At 39.5% G+C, this 13,282-nt stretch overlaps 1 protein-coding gene across 1 annotated transcript in view; it reads right to left on the bottom strand.

Annotated features, from left to right (window-relative positions):
- The window catches only part of si:ch211-186j3.6 (neural-cadherin), a 393,221-nt gene that overhangs the window by 110,782 nt on the left and 269,157 nt on the right, over nt 1–13,282 (bottom strand). Inside the window, exon 27 of the mRNA XM_059351714.1 lies at nt 7,195–7,409. Within this exon, the coding sequence (XP_059207697.1) occupies nt 7,195–7,409 (215 nt within the window). The remainder of the gene's footprint in view (nt 1–7,194; nt 7,410–13,282) is intronic.

The following is a 13,282-nucleotide window of genomic DNA, read 5'->3' as shown; positions in this document are numbered from 1 at the left end:
AATGTATGGTCAAGTTATAAGGTCTCATGTTTTATGAAGAACAACATGTCTGTTTACTTAGAGTAAACTGACAGTTATCAGTTAGAATGTCTGTGTTGGAGGAGGGGAGGGGGGAGGGGGGAGGCTTTGGTAGCTAAGCAACCATGTGGCCAGGTGGAGTCGACCAATAAGAGCAGAGCAATCAACTGAAATTAACTGCTGTTGGAGAAAGTTCCGCAGACAGAGGTGGACAAACTGAAATTTCTGGCCTCGAACAGAAAGCATTTTTGGCAAAACCATAATACCTATCATTGATCCGACTTCACTTTGAGCGTCCTGAGTTCTTCCTGAACATCTACATATGTTTTTTTTTAAGAAAGATGAAAAAATAGCTTTGTTAGAGCGATTTTAAAAAACGGTTACATTTTTTTTTTTGAGAAATCTTCCTGCATTTTTAATATGGGAGCCGATGAGGCAGTTGGTGCGTTTTGTTTGTGCATCTGTGCGTCCTGCGCCAAAACTATAACTCTGACAGCTTTACCAGAGGATTGTGAGTGAGAGGACAAATTTTCCTACGTTTCTATGTATAAATTATTTCTGTAGAGTGAAATTTGCGGCCTGGAGCGCAGTTTTCAAATTTATTTTTTGACAATTCGTTCTCTCCCTCTACACTCTGTTTGATTACATCACCACTCTAGAGTCTCCATAGGGTTACATTGGGGGGATTTTTTGACGTGTTTTTGCCCAATAATTTGAAAACCGTTTGTCGAAACCCTTAGAAAAGTCATAGCACACTTGTCATGGGCGAGCCGGTCGATTTGATACCTTTTTTGTGTATGTGCGACCAAAACTCTGGGAGGAGTAGTCGACCGAAAAATGACACGGAAGAAACGGAAGAAAAATAATAATAAAAATAGTCCCGGTGAATAGTAGTTAGTGTGCTTTTGCAAGCAAGCACACAAAATAACTAGAAACAAAATTCCAGGGAAATTTTGGAGTGCCACGGGACTACTGCCGGATGATTCTCGTGGTTTAAATCAGCAGTTAAACAGGGACTCTGTCCTGAGTTCACAGACACCTCATACAAGTCTGTAGGACAAACGGTTCACTAGTTAGTAAAAAGGGGCGTGGCTACTCAAAAGGGGGCGTGGCTTCAATCACCAGTCAAACAGGGACTCTGTCCTGAGTCCACAGACACCTCATACAAGTCTGTAGGACAACCGGTTCACTAGTTAGTAAAAAGGGGCGTGGCTTCAATCACCAGTAAAACAGGGGCTCTGTTCTGAGTTAGCAGACACCTCATACAAGTCTGTAGGACAAACGGTTTACTAGTTAGTAAAAAGGGGCGTGGCTACTCAAAGGGGGCGTGGCTTCAATCACCAGTCAAACAGGGACTCTGTCCTGAGTTCACAGACACCTCAAACAAGTCTGTAGGACAAACGGTTCACTAGTTAGTAAAAAGGGGCGTGGCTACTCAAAGGGGGCGTGGCTTCAATCACCAGTCAAACAGGGACTCTGTCCTGAGTCCACAGACACCTCATACAAGTCTGTAGGACAAACGGTTCATTAGTTAGTAAAAAGGGCGTGGCTAATCAAAAGGGGCGTGGCTTCAATCACCAGTAAAACAGGGGCTCTGTCCTGAGTTAGCAGACACCTCATACAAGTTTCTAGGACAAACAGTTCATTAGTTAGTAAAAAGGGCGTGGCTAATCAAAAGGGGCGGGGCTATCAATCAACAGTTAGACAGGGACGCTATGCTGAGTAATCTGACACCTCATACAAGTTTCTAGGACAAACGGTTCATTAGTTAAGAAAGGGGGCGTGGCTAATCAAAAAGGGCGGGAATTTATGAAATATTGTTATGTACAACTGGTCAGTGATGAGCCATCATCATGCATGACAAGTTTGAAGCAGATTGGACAATGTATGGTCAAGTTATAAGGTCTCGTGTTTAATGAAAGAACGCCATGTCTGTTCAGTGAGAATGTCTGTGTTGGAGTAGGGGGGGGGGGGGGGGGGAGTAGGAGGTTGGGGGAGGCTTTGGTAGCTAAGCAACCACGTGGCCAGGTGGAGTCGACCAATCAGAGCAGAGCAATCAACTGAAATTAACTGAAGGTGGAGACAGTCCTGGCACACTGAGCAGCCAGAGGTGGACAAACTGAAAATTCTGGCCTCGAACAGAAAGCATTTTCGGCAAAACCATAATACCTATCACTTATCCGACTTCACTTTGAGCGTCCTGAGTTCTTCCTGAACGTCTACATATATTTTTTTTTAAGAAAAATGAAAAAATAGCTTTGTTAGAGCGATCTAAAAAAACGGTAAAATCTGATTATTTCAAAAATCCTTGTGTGTTTTTAATATGGGACTCAATGGGGCAGTTGTTGCGTTTTGGTGGCACTTCTCTGTGTCCTGCGCCCAAACTAAAACTCTGACAGCTTTGCCAGAGGATTGTGAGTGAGACTACAAATTTTCCTACGTTTCTATGTACAAATTATTACTGTAGAGTGAAATTTGCGGCCTGGAGCGCAGTTTTCAAATTTGTTTTTTGACAACTCCTTCTCTCCCTCTACACTCTGCTTGATGACATCACCAGTCTAGAGTCTGAACATTCCACGCAATACACACACATGGGAAAATCGCCCTCCCCATTAGTTTGGGAAAATGGAAATGTTTTCGCACTTCGTGCGAAAACTATACGTGCAATCTCTCTGAAATTTCAGAGGACTAGAGTTAAATTCAGGCCCTACAACTTTCTAAATCGATTTGGGATTTTACGAGCAACGGTTTGCGAATGGCGAGGCCCCAAAGTTGGCGCAATGCGTTCCGGATGGGCCAAAAAGTGCACGTTTGTGCACGTTGTGCGAAAACGTGCGCGCCGATCGCTAATAAAAGTCATTCCACACGATTCCCGATTAGGGCGCAACTTTTGACGTTTTTACTTTTCGCGATTTCTCAAAGCTGTGAGACTAGTTACGCGCCAAAGTTTTTACGGAAGAATAATCTATAATAATAAACATGAGCAATAATAAGAGATGCCTCGAGCTTCGCTCGAGGCACTCATCCTCACTGCTTGCAGTGAAGATGAGTGCCTCGCTGCTTAGCCGTGGCACTAATAATAAAAATAAGCCCGGTGAAGAGTAGTTAGTGTGCTTTTGCAAGCAAGCACACAAAATGATCCAGATCAATGTATCACTGCAACCTTGAGATGTTCAAATTTGCAAATAATCACGCATCAGCAGTTTCCACTTGCAAATATTGGAAAAGGCCCTCAACAAATCATGTTCGTACAGACTGTTTGGTACACTGATAGACTAACATACATAAACATACATACATGAATGCATTTATATTAAGCTCCAGCACAGTCTCAGCTCGCTAATGGATTTTTTACATGCAGTAGGTGAACCTTGAAATAAGTCAATTAGAGCTCTAAATATGTATTACACTATGCACAGTGACAAATCAGCCTTAACTCCACAAAAACATTAACTCCTTAAGATCCAATAAAACACGCTGGCTGTCTTTCAGACATACACAGACCCTCTGACACCAACCAAAGGAAAATAAATGATTCAGGATTACATTGCAAACCTACCACACACACACACACACATATTCGTTTATCTGGCTTGGTGGGGACAGTGGACAAAAAGGTGTCTGCTGGGGACCACCCTTTCTAAATGATATACAGACATGGTTCCAAGTCCCAATTTTTTTTTTCAATTTTAGATTTTCATGTATGACTTAAAATGTTAAGATTTCACATTTTACATTTTTCACTTATTGCATATGACATTTAATTAGAGCTCTAAATATGTATTACACTATGCACAGTGACAAATCAGCCTTAACTCCACAAAAACATTAACTCCTTAAGATCCAATAAAACACGCTGGCTGTCTTTCAGACATACACAGACCCTCTGACACCAACCAAAGGAAAAGAAATGATTCAGGATTTACACTGCAAACCAACCACACACACACACACACACACACACACACACACACGCCTGGTTCTCCAGGCGGACCTCACCTCCCACACATATTACTTTGGCAGTGATGGAACAACAGCATCTCTCCCAAGAGAGGACCAATGCAAGGGAAGAAGTAGCAAGAGAGACAAGGAGGCGTTAGTCTCTCAGATTAAAACAGTAAATATACCGAGATGTACAAGACATTTTGTTCTCTGTTTCCGTCTGTCTATAATTCCTGCCTGCCGCCCTCAATTCCGCAAGCTTTATTGTCTTCAAACTTCAACAATATTGCCACAACAACAAAAGGAATGACTACCATTTTCCCTTAAGAGCTTGAGATGTAAACCTGCTGAAGCTAAAGTTCACACACATTTCCAGTTTTTCCAAACTTTGCAAGATGTACAGTATATAGCATAGTGTAGGGAGTGACCTTCCACTGCACAACCTTTCCTTTTCCTTCTTTTTTAAAAAACATTTTTTATTTAAATAGGAATCAATCTAGTGCATATCAAAATGCATGGGATGTCAGCTTTAATAAAATCATCGAGCGTGTGTGCGATTGTGTAAAAGCGACTGTCACTGCTTAATCCTCAGGTCGTGGTAAGTTAATACACACAGGGAATTAAACCTCAAATGGAATTCTGCTTTGTCTACAAAGAAATCCCTAGATGTAAGGCAAAGTAAAAGAGTATTGGTGTATTTCTTCCATTTTTTCTTCATTTGTAATGTACTTTCCTGTTTCTGCCTTACCACATGTGTGATTTACTTTAAGTAGATATGTCCTCTTACCATTGTTACCCAGTGTTTTTCTTTTCAGTCTCTCAAAAAGTGGCAAAACATAAATGATCCGCACATCTTTGCAAAATATTTTGTTCAGGCTTGGTGACATAGTGGCTATACTCACAGGGCTGGTTGGTCTTTTTATTTGTTCAGGCTTTTGATTAATTGTTTCGGGACTGCTATGGTTGTTTAAATTGCTGTTGTTTTGGTCTTTTAAAACTTGTATGTACATTTTTATGTTATGTGTATGGTTTTTATGTGAAGCACTTTGTGACTTCTGTCTGTGAAAGGTGCTATATAAATAAAGTTTACTTACTTACTTACTTACTTACTTGGCTGGCAAGCTAATGCTTACATGGTGGCTAGCCAGGAGCAGGCTGATGCAAGTCAGTCAGTCGGTCAGTCAGTCAGTCAGTCAGTCACAAGCTTCTTTCTGTCCTCCCTGTACTGTGTTGTCTATGACACTTGTTTTTGTTTTTTGGATTCTACGTCGCTATTCAAAAAAGAGTAATTAAAGGGCGAAAACAGCTCTCCCAGCTAACAAGCCTGCTAAGCTAACAAGGCTTATTGTCTCAACACAGTCACGAAGTTATTGTCCCGCTAGTTGCTAATGGTGTAATACATTCACACAGTTTATTGTGAAAAGGAAAATTAAAGCATTTCTGCCATTGAGTCCTGTGTTGTAAGTGTCTGCATGCCATGCCAATTTTGTGGACTCACAATAGCCCCTCAAGCTTCTTCCTCTTTCCTTTGTACTGGGCCATTTGCTCTCATTTTGTTCTGAGTATTTTACATAATTTCATTCAACAAAGAGTTTTATTGAAGAGGTAAAAGGCACTTTTAGATAACAACCCTGCTAGCATGGCAGTTAGCATATTTGTTGTTAGCAAATTAGCTCCATTGCTGATGGGACAATAGTTCAAATGACTCCTGTCTTATAATTGGCTGCGAACCATTTTTCTTTTGTGGAGCAGTTTTATATGCTATTAGAGGTTGTTAAATAAAAGTGGATGACCCGGCACAACTAAAAAGCTATTACAGCGTGCTCAATTTTTAACTCTCAAGCTCTTCTTTAAGTCAAAGGTCAGTCCCATCAGTCAGCAGACAATTTAGCTCATTCAATAATTTATGTTGAATTCTGTTCGGGATTTTATTGAAATGTTTTTCTTTTACTGAAATATATTACCATTTTTTGTGTGAGCAGGCCTTGTAGAGTGGTTTCAAACATCTTTTTTTTGCCAGATAAACCCCCACAGCCCTATAAATTAACCCTTTTGTTACAAATTTGTTCTTTAAAATGTACTTAAACTGGATGTCTTTTAACACTATAAATCATATACAACGTAATCTTGTTTACACTTTTTCTTTAACCCTTTGAACCTCAATAAAAAAGGTTTCAAAAGTATATTTTCTTTTAAAAAATCACTGTTAATATCACTGAAAATACACAGTTTATCATAGAAAGAAACTGTAAAAACAGTCTTAACGTCAGAGTTTGAACTTTCCAGCAGCCCTCGAATGGATCATCAGCTAATAATGTTTCTGTTCGAAAAAGTAACTAAAAAGAAGCCTAAAAATGTGATATTTATTCAAAAAGACTTTATTCTACTTCAATCTCATTAGAAACAAACAATTTGTACTATGTAGAGACTGTTAAAAACATTACATTCTGCATTCTTCAGCACATATGGAAGTCATGATTGATTTCGCTGACACCAACGCTATTTTACCATGTATTTTTAGTAACTATTCAGGGAAATTTCTCATCACAGTCTGTCCTGAGATGAGAAACACCTGCTGGTCAAAGCAATTTCCTCTATCTCATCTCCTATCTGCTGTCATATCATGTTATTTAAGTATAGAATAGAGTTTGCGTCTAATACATAAAGGAAATAACTCAAATAATGTCACTACAGTAATTATTGTGAGACGTTCTATTTAAGCAGCATAATATATAATATAAGCATAATATATTTGTAGCTTCAGAGGAAACAGAGGTTGGATTTTTACTTACTGTGAAATAAAAATGCTTTGACAGATTTGATCAGAAAGTTCAGAATATCAGTGATGATTTGATCATGGCTGATAGCTGTTGCTTTGACGGGACAGTGATGAATAAGTAATGAGATCACCGCTGCTGTGCCACATGTGAAAAACTAAAAATCGTTGGATTTTCACCCAGGAGAACGGGATTTTGTGTGTGTTAAAACAAAAGTACATAACTTTTTACGGAGCCTCCATATTCTGCATTCTTCAGCATATATGGAAGTCACGATTGATTTCGCTGACACCAACGCTATTTTACCATGCATTTTTAGCTTATAACTATTCAGGGAAATTTCTCATCACAGTCTGTCCTGAGATGAGGAACACCTGCTGGTCTCATGTCATATGTTCTCAGCTAAAGTGAAGAATGTTGTGGTGGTGTGTGTTATTAAGCTTGAGGTGTCTCCTACCTATGGCCATGAAGTCCTCGTGGTCCCAGGCCTGCAGCTGGGCTAATGGGCCGCTGTAGAGCAGCAGTCCATCCGCCACGTCCGTGATGAACTCCAGCGACACGTGGCTCTCAAAACAAGGCATCATGGGAGGAAACCAGGCATAGCCGTTGCCATGGAAACTGTGCTTGTTCTGCTGGCACTCAGGCCCTTCAAACTGAGCTGGGCATTGGCACCTTTGGGAGAAGAGAAAATCAAGAGCCAAAATTGCATGAATTAGTGAGTGCAATAAATAGACGTCTTTGAATTTTTATGTGCCATTTCTCGACAATTTTTTTTTTTTTTGACATTTCCTTTACTTTACTTCTTTTTGTTCTAAAAGTGTGAAAGCCTTCTGAAGGTAGAAATCACTATTATGATCCCGATCTCCCTCCCCCTTTATGAACCAATTACTGTATTTTGTTCTTTCAACAATCTTTTTTTCTGCACTCTAAGTCTAGTTGTTTTCTCCTCTCAGACAGCCTTCCCCTTCGGCTATCTGTCTCTCACTCCATCTGTTCCACTGATGCAGATGTTCTCATTAGTGGCAAAACCACAGGGAAAATCACTACATCACTAGGAAAATCTTCTCTATGTATTTCCACACATCCAAGTACTTATTTGTCCTGTCACTCGCTGTCAAAACTTTCACCTCTCAGCCTCCTCTTTCAACACAATTTCCATCTCTGAATTTCTGAGTACATTACACGTCTTCTTCTTTGTTTTAATCATTTGCCTTTTGTTCCAGTGCCGTTCTTACACTGCAAACATATCATGTGATCTTTTTTTGTACATATGACCCTTAAAATAAATACAAATATTTTTGCTTTAAACTTGAATTTTGATCCAAGAGAGTTTTTAAACTAAAAAACAAACAAAGCAGGATTTAAAACGTAAACACTAATTGCATCAGTTTGGTTTAATGTACAAGTGTAGAAAGCAACAACAATCGTGAGGTGAGATATATAAGTTGCAATATAAGTTGTCATAATGTGTTAACTGCACTGCACATGATGAGCGCTGAGCTCCATCAGATCTGTTGGGTCATAATAAGTCTAATCTCTGGAGGGTGACATAAGATATGTGATACAATGAAAGGTGCATTCATTCCTCCTATCTGCTGTCATATCATGGTATTTAAGTATAGAATAGAGTTTGCGTCTAATATATAAAGGCAATAACTCAAATAATGTCACTACAGTAATTATTGTGAGACGTTCTATTAAAGCAGCACATAATATATTTGCAGCTTCAGAGGAAACAGAGGTTGGATTTTTACTTACTGTGAAATGAAAATGCTTTGACAGATTTGATCAGAAAGTTCAGAAAAACAGTGATGATTGGATCATGGCTGATAGCTGTTGCTTTGACGGGACAGTAATGAATAAGTAATGAGATCACCGCTGCTGTGCCACATGTGAAAAACTAAAAAACGTTGGATTTTCACCCAGAAGAACGGGATTTTGTGTCTGTTAAAACAAAAGTACATAACTTTTTACGGAGCTTCCATTGTTTACGTAACTGCCGTGGCTCATGTCACCCTCATAACTACTTCACTTCCAGCATTTATCTACATTTATTTACTGTCTTTTATAATGCCTTCCCAAGACGTTTTTGCCCTAAACCTAATTCAGTGGTGATGACGTGTGTGGAATTTTTTTAACGCTCCTTAGTACTGTGAGCCGCAAAATGTTCATTTTGACAAACACTCATACACTGCAAAAAAGCCAACTTGTATTTTTTGCCTAAAACAGTGATTTAAGTTGGTAAAACTTGGAAATATAAATTATTGACACTTAGGGCAATAATGTAAGTTAGCACAACAAAGGAAGCCAGTTGTCTGCTCAAAAACAAGTTGGTGAGTTGTTGTTACTTATATCTTTAAGTTGGGGTTCAAAACAAGGGACAATATTTCTGCTAACTCTTTGTTGTGAAATGCGGGAAAGCAGTGAAATTCGGTCATTAGTGAAAGCTAGCGGCTAACTGATGCTAGCAGCTAACTGATGCTAGCGGCTAACTGATGCTAGCGGCTAACTGATGCCAGCGGCGCTGCTTGTTACAGCTACAAGAGTAGCCATTAGCGTATCAATGCTAACTCAAAATTGTAGTCGCTACATTAGCTGACATTTCATAGCGGCGTTACAATCGTGCCAATTCAGCACATTGCAGAAGTTAGCAGAAGTAAGGATTAAAAGTTAATAGAATGTAAAATTATAAGTTCAAAAATTCAGAATTGAGCAAACTCAAAAACAAAACTTGAAAGATTTAGTTTAATTGTCCAACTTAAAATTTTATCGAAGTTTGTTGCCTTGAAATTTTGAGTTCACCCAACTTTTCTTTTTTTGCAGTGTATGTGTCGTTATGGATGGTATGGACAAATACCAAATGGTATGGTACAAATGATTTATTCCGCTACAGGTGTACAATCAAGGGCATTGCCTGACATCAAACAATAGGTCCATACTGACCTTTCTCCATAGTGGGTGAAAGAAGCTAAACTAAAACTTTAGAGAGGTTTATGTGTTGGTGTTTGCGTGTCAAAACTTCTACACTCTCTCAATGTGTATTGACCAATCTTTCAGCTGGAACGCGTAAAAACAAGGCTGATTAAGACAATGTCCTCTGTCCAAAGAAAAGCTTAGTCAACCCGTCACGTCAAAACTATACAACACAAAGTATCAATTTAATTAAAGAAATAAACACATAAATCAATCAATTAATCAAACAAAACCTACACATAGTTTCAGGATTGGGTTGATTTATGCTGTGTATTGTTCCTTTTATAGAGCCTGACAGACTTTCTAGTATTGAAAAGAACTGAACGGAGCACAATGAGAAGCATTTGAAAGCTGTGAAAACGTTGCTATTTGAGTACATAAACTCTATTTGTGTTTTATAAGAAAAATACACCTCAGAGAACTAGAATAAACCTAGGACATAATCATCAATAATTGTTTTTTTGTGTTTTTTAAAAGAGTTGTATATCTTCAAGGCTGCTACATCTAGAGAAAATCATTTCCTCTTATGAATCTAAATGGCCAATATCCCTTTTGTCATCATTCTCTGTTAGTTGTTTATGAATCTGATGAGTAAAGACTTGCATTCTTTCCTCCCATTCAATCCACTTGTTGCTATAATTATGAAATATACAAATTGCATACACGGCCTCCGCCTTGACTTCATGCACAAACACACAGCTCAGAGTAACAAGATATTTCTCCAGGGCAATTCCTCAGCTCTAATACGTGAGTTTCTCTTTGGTTTATGTTATTCACACTTCAACTGCTTCTCAAGATATTTTGAGTTTTAGCTCTGTGGAACCTGCAAAACTGCACCAAGACGTGCGTTGTAAAATCCTGTGCATGCATAGACACACACACACACACACATCTCATTCATGTTCTATAGACAGCTCATTTCTCAGGCAAATGTCCCTGCAAGACATGCTGCTTCTGCTAATAAAAATGTGACATGTCACGTCACTGCCTTAACATACAGAAACACATGAGCTGACGAAGATGTTATGAATGCTAATATCATATGAAAACACAAGAATAGCGATAGGTGGAAATGAAGTGGGAGATGATGATCATGAATGTGTTTGCGTGTCAGCATGCTTATGACTTTTGTGTGTATGTTTGTGCATGCAAATATGTCTGTGCTGTCTAATCTGTCTCTTGCAGAAATGAAAGTCAGTTAAATGCATTTCCATACACATTTCCATTTTTCTAAAAGGGTAAAACTGCTTTTGGATATATCTGTGGTAATGAACTATAAACCTCTGGGAGGAGCAGATGACTGTTGCTACATGGAAGTTGCCTACTTTGTGTTGCAGCAGCTGTTGGTTTGCTGGTTATTAAATTAATTATATGTTTATGTTGTTTATAAACTCACAGCACACAATACATGCATGAATCAGATGAATAAAACATTATTTTGCCATCAAGTCAATTCTCCAAAGTCATGATTTGATGAAACTTCGATTCAACTGACAACTGTAATTCACATTTTCAAATTCTTCTTTAAAAAGAAAGTCTACGTGGTTTCAGATGTGATATAACTGCCAAATTTTTCTTGACCAAAGCCTATGGTCAAATTTTCGTTCTGGAGGATCCTGCTTTTGGTTTCCATAATTAAACTTTCAATCGTATTTCAGATGATTTTTGATTTAACATTGAAACTGTGGCACCTGTATTTCTGACACCTGCACACACCCTAAATATGAAATCTGAAAAGGAGAACGGTCCCGGTGCTCCATTTCAGATTTTGTGTGAATGCAGTCGAAGTGCATGTTATCCACAAAGCCTCGACATTATTTCCCATTCATAGACTTTACTTGAGCAGGCCCCACAGGTATATCTGGGGACACATTTTAACATTTTTTACTTCAACCGAGAAAACAACTCCATCCACGATCAAACTGTGCAGTGTATTGATTCGCTCAGCCCCTACTTGTCCAGTTCTCTCTCTCACACACACACACACACACACACACTTGCTCACAAACACATTTACAACAGACCTGTCTGTAAAATCCCTTCCTCCGTGCCCACTCAGAATCAAAACATGATCTCATGTTCACAACACTGTACATGTAGCCAGCTTCAGATCTTCAGAGAGTAAAGCCTTTATATCCTCCTGTTTGGACTACTGCAACTCCTTTAATTCCGTGATTCATCAGTCGTCCCTGTCCTGCTTGCAACTAGTCCAGAACACTGCTGACGGGACTGAGAACAGGCTACATACCCTAGCACTGACATGTCTTAGATTGCTTAACATCTGTCAAATAAGAAATGCTGTCTACCTACATTAGCCAACAGTAAACTTCCATTCAGGGTTGGAGACAGCATGATCTCCTTTGCTTCACTCTAAGTGCAGCTGGCAGCATCAGGGCTAGCTGTCAGATAGCAAATACCTGCAAACTGAAGAAGCTCAAACTATGTCCTACTTTCTATTTCTACACGTATGGCTTGTTGCGGTGGAGACTCAGAGTTGATGAAAGGCACCTTTAATGAAGCACGACCTGTCACAAGTCACTAATTAGTATCTAATATATGTTAATGTGTGATTTGAATCCCAACAGAATAACAAACAGATATATGGAATAACATAAGAAGTGGTAAAATCACAACATCAGCCTCCCATCTGTGACTTCCTGTGTGGGAGTTTTTGTTCCTGGCCAACGAATATTGGACCAATCAAATTACAGGACTGACAATGTAAATTGGTAATGAAACTTCATGACTCTAGAGAGCACTGCAAAAAACCAAACCCTAAAAAGAATGTACTACATAAAAGTTTTCTTTTTGGTGAATACAAACACCAAGGTTGCAACATTTATTTCTCAAGTTTCTCACTATGAATGATGATCGCACACAAGTGGGCAATGTCACTTAGGGCGCTTTCACACCTATCTCGTTTGGTCTGGACTTTCGGACTTTTCAGTTTGATCCGAACCTAAATTCTAGGTGTGAAAGGTGCCACGGACCACGGTCCGGACCAAAGGACCAAAGTTTGGTCCGACCAAAAGAGGTGGTCTCGGTCTGGACCAAATGAACCAAGGTCCGAACCTTTTGCAGTGTGAAAAAAACTTTTTTATAGTTCGGACCTTCGCATCAATGACAAAGTTTTTTTTCTTCTTCTGCTCTCGAATTACGGTACTTGCGAATACCAAGCACTCTCACGTATTGCTCATTAAGCTGATGCTGCTGGTAGCAAAAGACCAGCAAATGTATTTGTTGCGGCGATCTGCCTGGAGGTGCAGCTGCGTGTGTGTGACAGCAGCCGTGCTGCTGCATGCGTGCGACGGCGTGTGCGTTGCTCCGCGGCGCCTCAGCAGGTGAGCACCATCACTAATCAGCGGCAAGGCAACACAAGACCAAGGACAAACATTTAGTTGTGTGCACAACGGAGCTGAGGACAGCAGCAGAAACCTTCACTGCCACAAGACTGAAATAACTCATGGGAAAAGGACTCAAACGGAGTAAAAGGTGTCTCGCTGGATTCATTTAGTGTAAACACGTTAGGGAGGTAACACTGAGGTCAGATGCTGGCTGGCCTAACAACGCAG

The sequence above is a fragment of the Centropristis striata genome, chromosome 2 (genome assembly GCF_030273125.1).
Source record: "Centropristis striata isolate RG_2023a ecotype Rhode Island chromosome 2, C.striata_1.0, whole genome shotgun sequence".
Lineage (NCBI taxonomy): Eukaryota > Metazoa > Chordata > Actinopteri > Perciformes > Serranidae > Centropristis > Centropristis striata.
This window is presented reverse-complemented; position numbering and strand designations above follow the sequence as displayed.